Source organism: Lepidothrix coronata, unplaced genomic scaffold (genome assembly GCF_001604755.1).
Source record: "Lepidothrix coronata isolate B3197 unplaced genomic scaffold, Lepidothrix_coronata-1.0 Scaffold20, whole genome shotgun sequence".
Lineage (NCBI taxonomy): Eukaryota > Metazoa > Chordata > Aves > Passeriformes > Pipridae > Lepidothrix > Lepidothrix coronata.
Genome location: NW_016690200.1, coordinates 2,576,567 through 2,593,754, shown reverse-complemented (window position 1 = coordinate 2,593,754; position 17,188 = coordinate 2,576,567). Strand labels below are relative to the sequence as shown.

General features: G+C 43.2%; 1 protein-coding gene across 1 annotated transcript in view; it reads right to left on the bottom strand.

The window, feature by feature from the left end:
- FRMD4A (FERM domain containing 4A) overlaps positions 1–17,188 on the bottom strand; it is a 180,466-nt gene that overhangs the window by 60,444 nt on the left and 102,834 nt on the right. The window contains exons 6-8 of the mRNA XM_017807716.1: positions 14,264–14,320; positions 11,757–11,779; positions 4,149–4,232 (exon numbers count right to left, since the gene is read on the bottom strand). Coding sequence (XP_017663205.1) covers positions 4,149–4,232; positions 11,757–11,779; positions 14,264–14,320 — 164 coding nt within the window. The remainder of the gene's footprint in view (positions 1–4,148; positions 4,233–11,756; positions 11,780–14,263; positions 14,321–17,188) is intronic.

Below are 17,188 nucleotides of genomic sequence, written 5' to 3'. Positions count from 1 at the left end.
ATATGTTCCCAGACCATACCCCTTGGGTAGGGAAGCCAATCGATGGACCATTTCCTTCAAAAGGACAGATCAGATGTCAGGGAGCCTTCCTGAACAGCAGAATGAATAAAGTTATGTTTGTAGCCCATGCTAGAAATGTGGGATAGTTCAGGCTCTATCCAGTTCTCCTAAACAAATGCCTCCATTGCTCTCTTAGGATACTGATGATCTCCCTTTGTATAATGTTTTGAGGTGTACAGACGTTAAGTCCCAGAAAACTATAATCCTTGTTTCTTCTTTCTTTTGGAAAAAAAAGTAAAGCCTGAATTATCAATCAAGCCATGAATATTGAGAGGGATCTGCTGTCTTTCCCTTTTCTGCAGCACTGGGCTAGTCGCACTTTGGGGAAAGAAACAGGTACTCCAGAGCATGATTCATCCAATTTATTTTGGATGGCTTCCTTGGGAGGACGTTACTGTTGCTTCTCTCCACTGGCAGCAAAGGGAGCTGAGGGCACCCAGCTCAGACAGTGAGATCCACATCGAAAAAACGTTCACAGTCAGGTCAATCCCACCTCGGCTGTGTGACAGAAGGTCATCCAGCACAGAAGTCACTCTCTGCCTCCTGCTCTGGGACAGAGGGCTAAGCCCAGCATGTGCCAGGGAAAACAAGCAACATCATTCAGGGGTCAAAAGGAGCATTAGCAGAGCCTACAAATATGCTCCCCTGTCATTTCAGCTGTTCATTCAAGGCAGCTGCCATGCTGCTACTGACAGCTGGGAGAGTGCTGGGACACTGCTGGGACCACCAGCTGACGTCTCCTCTCCCCCTGCTCTGCCTTGTTGCTGTGTTGGTGACACAGAAACTCATTCACAGTGCAGGGCTGGCAGAGGATGTTTAACTAATGTGGAGACAGGGGTCTGCTGGAGCACTATCGTCTGTTTGCCAGCTCATAAAACTTTCCCCCCAAAGCTGCAGAAATGTGGATGATATCCTACAGCAGACAACTCAGATAAAGATCTTTAGAACTGCCGAGAAATCCCTCCTGCCCCAGCAGCTTACAGAACTGGACAGCAGACAACTTGCATGCAGATGCAGGCTCTGAGTTTCTCATCATCAAATCCAGATTTTAAAAGGTAATTGTTCCCTCCCTCTCTTCCCAGCACACTGAGCTATTTTAAATAGCTGTCCACTCATTGCTGTTCCTTAGTGTTATTCTGTTTCTAACCTGATTTGTCCATTTTGATTATATTCCTGAATTTACTAATGTATTTATTTGCAGTCATACACTGTCCCACTGAAGCAACCAGCATCTCTTTGGCCAAGGGACCAGGAGCAGGACCAGAGCCTCAAGTCTGTGTTGAACTACAGAAAATCACTATTCAGCTGATATTTTCAGAGGTGGGTTTTCTGGCAACACTGGTGCTTTAGGTTGCTAAAAACAAGTTCACATTCGAAATCTCTGTGAACTTGGGAGAAGTCTATCTTACCCTGATCTGTTGAAAATCCCATTTTAGCAACCATTTTTGTGCAGTTGCATCTCCTCCTGGCTTTCTTACTGACAACCCAGTACTGGGATGGTTTGCTAGGGAGTATCTGAACTGAGATAAAATGCAATGACAGTGGCTGGAAAGGAGCAATGTGAGTTAACACATTTTCTAAAGGTTATCTCCAGCCTCTGTGACTAGTTTTGTGTCTAAAATAATAAATACTGTCTGTTGTTTCCGTGAATGGGCAAGAGAAATCAAAAGTCAGGAGACCCACTCCTGGATTGTGTGGGAAGGCCAGAAGTTCAGCTTTCATTTAGAAGAAAAAGAAACACAAACAAACCCACCAAGAATCCCCTTTTTTATTTCACCAGTAATCAGTGATGCCAATAGATGCTTGAGAACAAGATGTGGAACTGATTATTCTGAACCTGCAGAAAGCTGGAAACAGCAACTTGATGATATAAAAATTAAAACCTTCCACTTTGTTGTGAAGTCCATAAACAGGAAGACAATACAGTGAAGAGAAAGACCTGAAGCAAGGGTATGGAACCAGGAGACTCCATGAAGGTGGAGTCAGAGGCACAAACTGTGCTGATCTAAGAAGCCAGGACTCATCCCACAGATCTTAATACATTTGGTAGGAGCAATGGTGAGGCTTTTTCATGGTCTGTGATGGAAATGTTATATCATTTCATGCAGACCTATTATAGCATCTTTTCAAAGATATCATAGTATTTGTTTGATTATCCATTTTATTATCTCTTAATCCATTTCAGCTGATAAAAATATAGTACAAAGTTCTTTTGTTTGTTTGTTTTAAACTAACTAGAGCCGTTACCCATCCCACCTCTAATGTTTTAAAAGTTTCTTTCCAGAGTTGGGAGATTCACTTGTTACTGTTTGTGCTAATGCTGAAGTACTGCAGCATAAAACTGACTGCACACAGAAAAGGACAGGATGAAATCTGTATCCATTATGATAACCTGCATGAGATGCAGAAATGTCAGAGAACACAGTTTTAAAAATCTCCTCCCTTAGATCACTGAAGTTTGATCTGTATTTTAGAGGCTTTTTGTCTGATTCGCCAACAGACTCTTCTTGAGAGCATTCAGTGTTTCAGAGGGTGTTTAGGAAAAAGCCACCATTAAAAAATAATGAACTACTAATGTACAAGAGATCTCTGAGACCTGGCTACTGGCATGAAATCACAAGGGAGTCACAGGACTGTAGCCTCTGATTTTATTGCCCCATTGGCAACACCATCTTCCCAACCTGTGACTTATTCTCAGTCACAGAGCCCCCCCCAAATTAAGTACAGCTGTAAGAAGTGTTGTACCCTGTGTATAACTGCAAATACATTCTGAGCATGAAGATTTTACACAACCCTTTTTGCTATGTGGTCACTTTAATAAGAGCTCAGGCCATGTTGCTGCTGAAGAGTCAGATTTGCCTTCCCTGTCACTGCCTACTTGTTCCCACCATTCCTCTCATGATGCCTTTTAGCTTGAGCTCTCAGTCTATCAGTCAGCCAGGCCACCAACTGGCTGGAAATGTACTGCTTTGAGTGTGTGGATTAGTTTTTGGAAAAAGAAAAGAGATGCTCCAAAGAGGAAGACCATTCTTCTTCAATGAAACTGCAGCTTACACTTATAATTTTTCACAAAGACTGATTTTGTTCTTAGAGAGAAACACCAGGACACTGTGATGATCCTCAGCTTTTGTGTTAGTGATCCTGATTTCAACTGGGGACTCCAAATCTCTTCTGATGCTCTGATGTTCTCAGAAAGTGAGACCTCACAGACCAGCTGGCCTATGGCTTGGCATGAGCTACAGCTAATTCCAGTATTGTAGCCATGCAAGGAGAAGTGGATGACCTTCTTGGCAAAGGGAAGAACTGAGATCATATCCTACAAACTGATTTGTTTCCTCCCTGCCATCCTCAGATTTACTAAAATGGAGAAATTAAGAGAGTAGCAGATAAAGGAGTTCTCTCCAACCCCCAGGCTTGCAGCCCAATGCTTTAAAGGCAAACATGAAAGAGCAGCAAGCAGAAAATCAAGTGAAAGCATCTCCCTTTTAATGAACAATCTTTCCCCAAATACTTTCCTATTTGCACAGATAAAAGGGATTGCAGGGTGGCACAAAGAATCTATGTGTGGGGCACATAAAATTTAATTGTGACCCTGTTCCTATCCCGAATTTAATTTTTAGTGCGATAAAGACAGAGCAAACAAGCATCCACCTCCAAACATCACCTAGTTCATATAAAAGGAGAAAATATATCCCTTATAGTTCATCTATGCCACACAGAGAAGATTTGCAAGATGAAACTGAATCACTCAAAATAACACAGAGCAGTGCAAAACATGACATTTCCAGCCAGGAAAACTCTTTCACAGATACAAAGCGCAAGGAAGTAAATGGCACATTAGGCCTCTTGATTTCATCAGGACACTTGCATGTTTACAGCGAATTTTCTGACCCAGACACGGGGCAGACAGGGAAACTGAGGCCCAGCAGGGTAGTTCCACTTGTGTTAACTCATGCAGTGAGTCGGTGGCAAACCCAGAGCTAGAAGGCAGGAATCCCTGCATCCCACTTCCACTCTCGGAGCACTTACTGCCAGAGCCACGTCCTTCACAAGACAGTGCAAAGCTGCTGAGCAGAGAGATACGTTACCAGTAAGCGAGGGAAGGATGCTCCTTCAGCGCCGGCGTCGGAAGGGCTGGCAGCTTCTTTAATTCATTCCTTACAACTTCATTGCTGAAAGAGAGTTCAAAAGGAGGATCAGGCTACAAGAAAACAACCACAATATTTGATATGACCTGACCTAGCTGGCAGGCTGCTATGGCTGTACATCTGTTCCTCCTTAACAAAAGGCACTGGGGTTTCCTTTTTCTCCTCTCTTTATTTGTTTTATGGCAGCCCAGTTAACTTTTCCCTCTATTATCAAAATTGGAGAGAAACTCTCCCAGATGGTTATGCTGAAGAACTTCCTACCAATGACTGGACACAAAAGCCACAATGTCATATGTCATTGAGCACAGTCCCATGGACATGTTCATATACAGAAAAAAACCAAGGGGAAGAGAAGAGAAAGTGATTTTTCGGCTGTAATAAAACTTCTTTATTTAGTGCCTTAGGAACTGCTGCAAGAAATAATGATTTGCTTTCTTAGCATCACAGGTTGTTCTTAGCCTCTTGCCCAGTGACCTGGTCTTTGCACAACATCTTCACTGATAAGACTCCAATTTGAATTTGTCCTGCTGCACAAAACCCTCCACGGGACCAGGCACAATCATCTTGCTCATTCTTCTCCCTGCAACCTCCAGTAGCCACACTGGCCAGCCGGAGCAGCATCACTGCACAGCAGAGAGCAGGGAAGGCTCATGAAATGGGAAGCAGATTCTCACAGATGAAATGAAACCGTGGGATTTTCTCCTACAAACCCCAAATGCCTCCCTTCCCACTTTTAAACACACACAAGGAATTGCGTGCACATGAGAAAAAAAAACCCTCAAAGGCTTGGGAAGGAAGGCACTGCTGCTATTAACTTTTAAAATTGTAGAAATACACAGCCAAGAAGGCCAGACAGGACACCGAGGAGTGCCAAAGAATTCATGTTTATTGGCTTACTTTTCAGTAGAAGTTTTTTTCTGCCTTCTTGTACCCTTTCCAGTATCCTCCCCAAAACTGTGGCTGTCCTGGAGCTGCAGAGAGAGACACCTCTTCCAGACCTCCAAATTTCCCAGCCCACTGGCTTCCCCCATGGGGCTGGTAGCCAGGCAGACAGGTAGTCTTGGCTTCTACAGCTGTAGACCAGATATCCTAACATCTGTAAAGACTCAAGGAGCCCGTGGACATTCCAGGACACCCTGGGTTTTGTTCTTCTCTCTGTGACAGTCTGTATGGTGGCTTGTAGAGAGGTGATCCTGTTTCAGTTGTAAAAATCTTCCCACAGCATTTCTCCTTTTGCACATCCCAGCAGCAGGCTCTGCCTGAGACCTTGGTGGGTTTGCCTTAATTGGAGTCTGCAGGTTAATTGCTAGGTTGGGCCATAGGGTAAACCACTGACATAAATCCCATAGCAGGCATTTTGGGCATGTCTACAGACATTTATTATTACGGTAGTTCCCTGACAATCAATTAAGTAGTTTTAAAACAGGACCGCAAATTCTAGTCAAGACAAATCTATGAGAGATGTGCAAGTCTCAATTAGGTTCAAATTTTGCAGAGTGAAGATGTGTAGAACAACACTTAAAACAAATGACTAAGGCAACCACTGCAGTGCTATGCACATAGAAAACCACTCAGCAGCACCTCGTATGCCAAGCCAAAAGGCTCTCAACAAACAATATTTGAACACCCACTCCTGCCCAAATCCCATGGTCATTTAACCATCAGAGAGCTCTTCCCGACTAAGTGCAAATGCTCAACAACTATTCAGATTTATTCTTCCACGGCGGGTAAATATCTGCACAAGCCTGAACAAGAAGCCGCTCCACTCTGTGCTATCTGTTGATCTGGCTGCTCTGTTCTGTGACTGACAGCCCAGAAAACAAGCTGTTGCTGTTTAGAGTTTTCTAGGTCTGCCCAGGGCTGTCTCCTCCACAGCATGTGCATACTCAGCTCTTACTGAGTTTTTGACATTTTCAAAGAAACTGGGAAAAAAGAATAGAACGCGGGAAAATCGAAGCACAAGTGGCAGAAACTGCCCCTCAAGTGGTGACTTTTTGAGGCTGGCTGCTCACAGAAGGAAGTTGAGAAATCGCCAACACTTTTCTGGGAAAGCACGGAGTAATTTCCAAACAGGGACTTTCTGAGCCCAGAAAGCTATCAAATAGGGCAAGCATAGGTGACTAACAGTCTTGGAGGGTCTGGGAAAAGCCTGAGTCATTAATGGCTCCCATAAAAGAAAGGGCTAACACCAGTCAGCTCTGTCTTTTCTGTTGGTAAGGTGCAAAGCTTGCTTGCACTGTGATAAAGTCTTTTAAGAATCAGAGAAAAAGACATTCTTAGTGATGTTATTGGGTGGGATTACCATTTCTGCTCAGTACCCAGAAAATATCATAAAGATAGTGCCTCACAGCCTCAAAGTGCCAAATGTATTTCAGGTAATCACTTCCAGGAGCAAAAACGCATTTCATTCCCTGGTCCATGTATTCACTAAGCCTTCTGGCAAGACTCATCTCAAGACTAATTATTTAGACTCCCAAAAGGATGCCAAATCAAGAAAAAGGAAAAAAAAATAACGACTCAGGTTGCATTTGACCTACTGGCCACGAGGTCACTTTCCTTTTGGCTCCTTTTAAAATACCAAAACCCTCAATTTTTAAAATGTTTCCAGCAGCATCACTAGTGGTTTTGTACTTACTGCATTTCATGCTCTTTCTAGTGAAATATCTCATTGTGTTTATTTTATTACTGTATTTAGAAAGTGTTTGTTTAATCCGGTCACTTGTGCTGCATTTATTTTACATTCGGAAGTGTCCAGCCTCCAGGGCTGATATATACAGAAGGGTGCTTTTGACACAGATTTGTTAATATGCAGGGGAAAGCTCCAAACACACTTTCTCTGTGTCCCCTGGACCACTTTATTCCTGCACTATGGCGGAAATTATAATACTTAAAAGACTAAATAACAGTATGAAAACTGAACTGGAAAAGCCATTTGCATGGGTTCCTGAAGGCTGGTTGAATAGCCAGAAGTAAGGTTGACTGACTGAAAAATGGACCTAGAAATCAGAACTCCTGGTTCTGGTTTTGGTTCTGATATTGCCTGTTTAATGAGTCTTTTCCAAATGAACTAGTCACCATCTCTCAGTATTTTTATCTACACATGGGGGCAAAAGGCCTGCCCAGCCATTTCATAAACATTTTGTGAAAAACAAGTTTTTGCAAACTGGCTGCAATAATTTTGAGCAAGATTACATATGCAGTTGTCTCAGGAAATCCATACATTTTCCAGCATGTGTAATAACAATGATCAGTAATAAAACAAAGGTACAGGTTCAAGTTGTCATCTCTTCTCAGCACGGTACTTCATTCTGTAGAATGCAAGAGGAAATGCAGAGTCTGAGATTTTCAGATTAGATGGCACTGTTTGAAGTACAGTGCTTAGGATCTTCTCCATTAGGCTGCAAGAATGCAGCCTGGGTTTTGTAACCCTTTAATACATTCTAATTGGTTAAATGTCACTTGGTTACACAGAAAGAAAAGTAAGCCTGAAACTATGTTAGATTGCCATCTGCCCAAACGTTGAAATTGTTGTGAAATTCTGCTTAACAGGAAACTGGCTGTTAGCTTTCCTCCCTTGTTATTCTTTCTTATGTTGCTGGGAGATACTTGGACTTTACTTGAAATGTCTCATCCTGCTTAACTGGAAGAAAGCTATCAATGAGGAGCTGGCTGCAATGGTTCCAGATTTTGTTTCACTCAGGGGTTTTCCTTTCCCCACCCCAAACCGAGGGACAAATGAACAGGATATGTTATTTGCAGCTGCTTTGACATACATGCTGTTTAAGGCTGATGAACTGGATTACAAACATTTACAACCAAAGTTGGTGTGAGATTCCCAAAGATTTTAGGACTGGACTCTAAATCTGGTAGGATTAAGTTAGGGGGAAAAAAAAATCTCAGTTATTTTAACAATATGCTATATACCTCCCCAAATTAGGCAGGGCACTCTGCTTCATTCCTCTGTGTAGGCCTAGAGGCCTACATATCTGTAGGATTTGTGTTCATCTAAGGAACTGAAATTTGTCCTGCCCATGCTCTGCCAACCAAGCGTGACTCAGCTTCCAGCTAGAAACAAGATTAGCTTGAGCTAATAACCTTTAGGTCAGTCTGCAGGGTGCTTGTTTAGGAGCTTCATACAAGTGATTCTTTGCCTTTGAAGTCAAAATATTGACTTCAGCTAATATTGAAAAGCACAGATCCAATCTTAAGTGTCTTGTTCAACCCAAGAACCAGCTGAATAGGGATACCTGACTGTCTTAAATTCTCAGCCTGAATGTAAGCCTGCTTAAGTCTTGTTGGCTGAAGCATTTGGGGATTCTCTTAAATAATGTGAAAACCACTCTCCTTCAGTGTGGAGGACTAGGAACTTCCTAAGGAGAATAGCTTTTTATTTTAAACCTTGCTCTGCCTAAATCTTTATCAACTAAGAGATGGATGAGGCCACTCCGAGCAAACTCTCAGAAATACTTGTCTTACTTGATCTAAACAGGTTCAGGAGCTCAAGCATTTCTGATGAGCTTGTTTTTGAAATGAAACACACATTAGAAATGGAAAAGGGCTTAAAAGAATTGCCCACTACAGATGCTAAACTGATCTGTCAGGGCTACTGTGGCATCTTAGCTCAAAACAGATGAGGGTGACTTGGACTGTGTGTTCTCCAGGCTTACTGAACAATGGGAGTTGTTGTGATGCCCAAGGTGGTAAGAATCAGTGATAACAGTCTCATGCATGATGATGCCCTACCAACGGATGTAGAATGTGTTTGATATGGCACAAGAGCCCCTTTTCAGGAAAGTAAAGAGGAGCACTATGGGCACAGTGATTATTCTGAGGTATGGGATGATTTCCTCAAAAACAGCAGTGGAGCTGCTGTCGTTGTATCAGTTCACAGATAGAAAGCTGACTGTTAAGAGGCCCAAATAGCAGACTTGTAACTGCATTCAGGAGTCCTGAACCTGCTCCAGATCCTCCAAATTGGCTGCAGTGGGATTTCGAGGTAATCACACTGGCCACCACAGGCAGATGCCAACCTGCAGCTGAAATTGTGACAGTTTGGCTTTGACTGTCTCAGCATCTGAGGTGATCCTCAGTGAGTGACAGGAAGGCTCCCATGGGGAACAGCAATTCTCCCATCACTACAAATGAGCCAGTGCTTACGTACTTTTCTGGATCAGGGCCAGATCACAGGCTATAAATCTGACGGTGGCAGTAGACAGGACAGGTGTGGGAATGCTGCAGTCTGTGTTCCAAGCATGCAACCCTTTAGAATTAAATTATTTCTTAAAAAACAAAGCAGGAGTTCAAGAGTTCAACCTTCACACAACATATGCTGCCATGCACAACACTTAAATCTCAGCAGCAAGACATTCAAAACTACAAAGCTTCTCTGTTTCCAAGAGTAGCCACTTCTGCTTTAAACAGTATTTCAACATCAACTAACTGCAAACACTGAAGCTAACTTCATCCCTAAGAGAAGTCAGAACATTTGCCTTCAACTGCAGTTCCTCTGGCTGACCCCAGGCTTGATTTCCCAGATTTTACACTGCTGATATGATAACCACAAATCTCAGCAGGCAAAATCTTGACCACCATGACCTCATGCTGACTTCAGTAGCACTGGGATCTCACCCAGCGCATAAACCCATGTCAGCGCACATTAGAGAGGAGCTGCTGGACAGACATCACTGGAGATGCCAAATCTTCCACACCATTGAGGGTCAGAGCAGCATTCTTCTACCTTCATCCAAGAATAGGCTTTAAACTCCACTAGTATGGCAGATTTCTTTGTCATCAAAGCCCATTTTGAAATTCAGATCCCTGGCAATATCAACAAGTTGTTGTTATGACACTCCTTCTCTGTCTGACTTGGACGTAAGGATTTCCCCTTACACTTCAAACCACTGTGATCCACAGGTGGAAGGAATTCAGAGCTGTTTTAATAGGGCTGGTGATGGTGATGACTGATGTGGAGGCAGGACTTAACACCATGGGTTGAGGAATCTTCTGTGCCCTCAGAGAAGATTCCTCATTTCTTTGTGGCCTATGATAAACTCAACCATTCCTTTTATTACAACATACAACTTTTAGCAGATGGGTGCTTTCCACTGGCTGTTTCCACTTATGGTCTGGAAATGGATACTCAAAGATAAAATACTTTCAGTCCTATTACTCTCTATTCTGTGTCTCATAGCCTGAATGTACACTTTCTGAGTGTGTTTTTATCACGTCCAAGGTATTCTGAGAAACATTAAATATTGTTCTTCATAGCAAAACCAGTGGAAGATGTGGTTCATCACAGGTCTGGATGGCAAAACTCTTCTTGGCCCAACTCTTCTGGACTGAGCACTTGGCAGTGCATTGAAAACCAGATTGAAAAGTCAAAGAGCCACATGCACTCCAGTACCCTCTAAATAAACACTTCTGATAGCTGAGTTATTCAGCAGAACCGAAAAACAAAGCAAGACTGGCCTTGTGTGTTCTGTGGTCAGATGAATGTCAGGATTTTGCATGTTAAGGTTTTGAGAAATATTGTGGCAGAACTTAAACTTCCTTTTAGCAAGGGTTACCTTCTGTCAGCTCAGACTCCACAACAGACAGGTGATATCTGCAATGCATTGTTCCTTTTCACTGATTTGACTCAAATTTTAGCTGGCTAGAAGTCCCAGACCACCAGATGGTGGATCCTGCCTGTTATTCACAGCCTCTTATCATTACGGTCTTCTCTCAGTGTATCTCAATGCTGGCAAAATTAAGATATCTCTTTGGGCTCATCTGGCAATTCAACGCACTGCCCATTCTGAAACTAACTTTTGAGGATATTGTGGTCCTCCAGCTGAACTCACGTCCAGGTCAGCAAAAATAATACATGGAGTATGTGAAATACTTAGCATAGTCAGTTCTCCTGAGCTTCACACAAAGAACTTTCATGTTTCTTACACGAGATATCAAACAACCACCTGACCTTTGGTTGCAACTTATGTGTAAATGACAGATACTGTCAACTTAAATGATAATTCATGGGCATTCCATTAACAGTCTTCTAAAACACCAAGTACAGTCACCTCTTCAAATTTCTTACTGTAAGTCTGAAGATTTGGCTCAAGGGACAGCGGAAGTTCAACAAACCCAATTATCTAAATTGTGATTTTGAGAACTCTGTCCAAATTTGAGCTGAAATATCAATTAGTCATGGAATTTTAATGTTGCTTCTGGCTGGATCTGTGATATAACAGTGATCGTAGAGTCATTTCCTTAGCAATTTCCTTTTGAAGACTAGTCTGTTTCCTGAACTTCATGAGCACATAATGAGATTTGTCAACAACAAAATTACAAACAATGCTGTTTGCAAGGCATGCTCTGGTCCAAGGCTGTGTTTGGTGGAGAAATTATATCAGGAAACCCGCTGTCTATGTTAGCCATACACACAGAGCTGCATTGCTCACACAGGCAATCACTACACAGCAACAGTTGAGTCTCATGGCTCACACAGTGATTTTACCAGATTCATTCTCAAAGCACACAGTGGTAAAAACTTTTAAGTTCACCTACCTTGAAAAATCTCCCTTTGCCTCCTGTAAAACAAGGAAGAAAAATAAAAAATCTATAATTAAAAATGGAAAAAAAAAGAGAAGAAAACGGCTGTTCAAGATTTTCCATTTGCAAAATTCATTTAGCAGCAATTTCCTGTTGTAATTGATTCCTCATGTATTTTTTGGAATCAGTATCTAATGTCAAGTGCCATGATACATGCAGTGAGCTGGGCAGATTAACAAACAAAAGGTTTGCCTAATACAGGGCCAGATGATTCCCCATTCTGCTAGTGGATACCCAAGAAGTTGCAGGAAGTAATGCTAGTAATTAAATTTTTTTGGGCTGATGCGGATGCTACATTACTAGGAGATCTCTGAAGTCGCAGTGGCCTTGCAGCCTCTGAGACTGCAACTCCTCTGACTTTTTTTACAAGTATTCTGGCCATTTTTTAGTACCTAGACTTTCAAAAAACTTGCTGACTGTCAGCTTTCAAGGGGATGCAAGCCACAAGTTTCTCTAACTCCTTGATGGCTGTTTGGAGGAGTATTTAGCTCCCTTGCTTGTATATCTAGATATTTCTATTTGTTACCATCACAGCCTGATGTTAAAGGGCTGGATAATGTTCCACTCCAGTAGTTATATTAGTACCTGAGTCTTACTGCATACTTGGCAAACCCTCAGAATCTGGTGCGTGCCCTCCTCAATAGATTTAACATGCATTTTGTATTTTCCATAGACAATATGCCTTTCACATGATTCATGCTAAAGCACCTCATTTGCCATTAGCTACACAGAAAGCACAGTGCAAGAAGGTAATTTGGAAAATGAGGGAATTTCCACTGCCAAGAGGACTGGGTTTTGCATTCAAGTCTTTTGTCTTTACATCCATCCATCTACCCACAAAACATGTCAGCCCACGTCCAGTGGTGTTTCAGTCCTGAGGCTGGGGTAAAGTTCAGAGCTTTGGTGGTACTTCAATTTGTTCTGGTAATAAAACAATTTGGAATAAGGCTGCAGACTAAGTCATTTGAGTTCTGACAGACCTTTACTATCTTCCCATTTCCCTTTGAGTGAACTGAAGGACAGACAAGCACTTCTCTGGTTCGTAGGAAGGACTCCTCGAGCATGCCATGATGATAGTTCAACACATAGAAAGGCCCAAAGGATATGCCCTGGCCTGCACAGGGATGAGCATACTAAATTCAAAAAACAATTTTGTAGGGTATATTCTTCATACTTCAGTGCTTTGACCTAAATGTTGCAGCGAGAAGTAGAACAAAATGCAGTATGATCCCATTTGTTTTACTTGGATCCTGTCACAAACACAGGCTGTAATAATTTCTGGTTACAGAGAGCAGAGGTGTGGCTTGTTTTGAGTATTTTCATTAAGTTACACATCAAACTACTACAGGAATACACGTAACATCCTGTATCTGTGGCAAGAAACAATCCCAGCAACAAGGGTTATGGCAGGAGCTCTGGATCTGGCTGTACAATTACTAAGCACGTAAGTTATTCATTAGGATGAGCAGACAATAGATTCATAACCCCATTGCTGCTCCTCACAATGGGCCCGTTGTTTGATGTGTATTCCCCCAACAGCCAATATGCAGTTTCTATAATGTGCTGTTAATTGAGTCCCCCATCCTGACTCTCTCACTCCATTTTTGTTACATAAAATGATTTTAATGAAGGTTCAAATCCCTACGCATTAATTGCTTCTTTAACATGGCGAGTGCTCTAGAAGTGCAGTGCATTGTTATTTATTAGTGCACTCTGATGAGCTGGCTTTTCTGCTCACACAGCTCCTCACAGCTTCATGGCTCATGGGAAAAAAATCAGACGGTAAGAGAGGGGAACAAGGATCATCTGACAATTATGTCTGATCTGCTCCCACAGTCAAGCTCCTAAAAAGAGAACTTTCACATAACCCACCTTCGTTACCCTGAGAAGATTCTTTTCTGGGAATTAGGTATTTACCAAACACTGCTGGTCATTTGCCCTCTGACCCTTTTCCCTCTTCTTGAAGAGCGGAACTTCAAAAGACAATATTTTGGAAAGTCTTTAAGCCATTCTGCCCACGTTGAAGAATACAGATAGTTGCATATGTAGAAACTTATGGAGCTCATCAGAGGACCAAACCCCATTGGGAAAACAAATGCAAGGAGGGTCATTGAAGAAGAACCCATTGCATGTGGATTTCACCTAGGAATTTGCATTCATCATTTAGATTTTCTCTGGCTGTACATTATACTCCAGGGTCTTGGATACCTGTGTTGGTGCAAATATAATACACATTTCTGTATGCAAAATGCTGAGCAGTAGTATCTGCTCCCTGCATGGAGAGGTCTGGTTTGAGAGCCTTCTGTACTCCTTTTGGTAGAAACCATGAAAACTGTGTAAAGACATCTTTCTCCTGCAATTGAGGGAACTCCTACACTGCCATACAGCTGTTGTGGTTCTGGCAAATCAAAAGATTTAATGCAACATAACAAAGCACGAAGTGAGAGAAGGTGGGTGCTTACCTGCAAGATGTACGCAGCCAGTTCAAACACCACCTCACTGTCAACCTCAATGAGTTCCTTGAAAGGTGAAGAAAACAAGAAAGAAAAAGAGAGTTGAGTTTGAGCTGCTGTAAGAAGGACATACATCTCCTCCTGCCTACTGCACAGCAAAGCATGTGGTGCCAGTCTTCTCCCCTGGCTTCAAAGCATTCTCTGTGCTCCTGGAAACTAAAGGGAGGGAGAACCTGCCCACTCCACTCAGATGTGGAGAAAGCCAAATATTTGGTGTAATGGCTTGGTAAATGAAGCATAACTGAATGTGGCATGAAGGAAGAGCAAGGAGAAAGCAGGTGGAAGGCTGAGGATCAGGGTAAATTTTATTTTCTTGTGTGATTCAGTGACAGGTAGCCTAGGGAATACATTTTTTTGCCCCCAACTGTCACCCATGCACCCATGCAAAGGGAACACAGCTTTGTCCTTGGCTTACAAAAGCAAGGAAATTAGAATTTGTCTTCACTGAAGTTGTGTCAAAGTCCCCCCCGAACTCTGATCCTTGCCCAGGGTAAACTCAAAGCAAAAAGAGCCATATTCCCATGTGCAGGATGGGAGCTCTGGTTTTGGCCCTTTCACCCCCACAAGCACTGGGGCTGGGGGTGGTTTGAGAATGAGCTGTGACAGCAAATCTTTTGGTAGATCTTCTCTGCTCCATTCTATAGGATCCAGCCTGTGATGAAAGCAATCCTGAAGGGTTTGCTTGGACACGCTGCTCACATGAAGGACACTGATGGTCCCATTAGGTCCTCTCAGGATGCTTCTGTTGTGCCTGAGATGGCAGTCACAAAACCAAGGGGTCCAGGCACTGCTTCGTCTGAATGCTTGGGATGCAGACCCGGTATCAAGGATGCTTGGGACGGATAGATGAGCACTAGTCTTGTGGCCAAGTGTGCTCTTCCTGAGTCTTTGGTCCCTGCCTTTGGGAAGCTAATGGGCTTTCACTGAGATACTGTTTAGATCTCTATTCTGCAACTAGAACTCCTACATTGTCTCCTATGTACATGGACTGGTAAACTGGATCACTGCTCAGCTCACTCTTGTGATTTTTCTGTTGTATTTATTTAAGCTGCTGTTTTTAATGTTTTACTTCATCTGGCAAGAAGTGAGTGATCTAAATATAGATCACTGCTGTGATCCACGCTTCAGCCAAGTCACGGCCACACCTCATTTACAAGCCACAATTGCTGCATTGGCTTGTCTCTGGCAAAATCAAAAGTAAAGGGAACAAAACACAGGGTAAGATCCAGGTGTCCTTGGCTTTCACCAGCGCCAGCTTTTTAAAATAAGTGATTTCTTCACCTCTTTCATAACAAGTCCTTGGGGAGCGAAGAGCAGCTCTGCTGCGGGCGATAAACACACCTTTCCCCTTTCAGCTGAACTGCCTGACTCACACAGGCACCTGCACCAAGGATGAACCTTGTGCCAAGGGAAGTGGCGGGTGCAAGAGGACTAAACACTATTCCTCCCTGCCCCAGTCCCAGATGGGGTTTCCACCACTGTGTAGCCTATTGGGAACAGGTGCACAACCTTGAACAGTGCCGAAGCAACGCCTGGGACGGAGCTTGCTGGCACACGCCAAAACCCACGCCAGAACGTGCTAGTAATTAAACAGCCTGACTGATCAAGGGACAGCGTCTGATGCCAAGCCCTGTCTTATTTGGTAGTACAAACGTGGCTTGGCCTTTCTGAGCAACAGTATCTTGCTGGTCCTGTGTGAGGGTTTGGGTGTGTGAGTTCATGAATGTCTCATTACACAACAGGGCGATTGAGGGGGAGTGGTGGGCACAACCAGAGGAGTACAGCCCTAGCACAGAGCCAGCTGGCAACCCAGTGACCAGCAGCCCCAAACTAAACAGGCCTCAGTTTTGTTCTTTCCCAGCTTGAGCATCTCTGTGTATGGGGATGTTTGAGGACGTCTGTCTGGAGAATTAACAGGGGAAGGTCTGAGGTTCCAGCACAGCATTAGGAACTACACTTATTTCATACACAGTATGGTCTTTCTGGGCTGCAGCAGAACCAGAGGTGGAGGTATTCATGGGAAGCCCAACAAGGAAACTTTTGGTGCAACAAGGAAGCTTTCAAGGTTTGGGAGCATGCAACACCACCTGCTAGCTGCAGGAACAAGAAGCTCTGGCTGTGCTTAAACACTGAATTCCCCTTTTTACAGCTACAGGAGTCCTGCAGGCGTGCTGGGTGGGTGCTTGCCCTGAGTCTTAGCAGATACTTTGCACCCAACTTTCAAATTCAGCGCCTTTTTTAATAGCACAGCATGGCTTACTGTGGCTGGAAGTTAAATTGGGAAGGATCCTTATGGGAGACTGGGAATTCAACAGGGCTATTTTTGGGTAGAGATGACAGTCAGCTTGAATGTGCAAAGTAATGGTTTCAGGAGAGGTCAGACTGAAATAGACCAACCTAGGTCTGTAGGCACTTTTTTTCTTTATTTCTTTTCCTCTCCTCTTATTATTAAGCTTTCTCCAAAAAAAGAACAACGGTGTAAGCTTTTCCTGGCAAGACTTCAAAAAGGAACTTTCCCCAGGAACCAAAATGTGATGCTCACTGAGCTTGTTGCTGAGGAGGGCTGACTAAGCACATCTAATTGCAGCCTTGCCTGAGAGCAAAGCGCTGCACAGCTCAGCTCAGCGACCCTGCCTGGTTCCTGAGCACTGGAAAAAAGGCATTTGCTGGCTTCTGCTCTGCATTTTAGAAGATGCAAAGTTAGCCCCTACATTTTAGGACATGTAGATGTCAAGCAAGGCTCTGGGTTCGTTGTAAGCTATTTGGCTTAGCAGGTCACAAATGTGCTGAGTTGTGGGATGTGAGTAAAATTGTTCCCTGACTACAGTTGTCTTTTCCTACTGCTTCCTCCCTGGCAGATGGAGGTGAGTCATC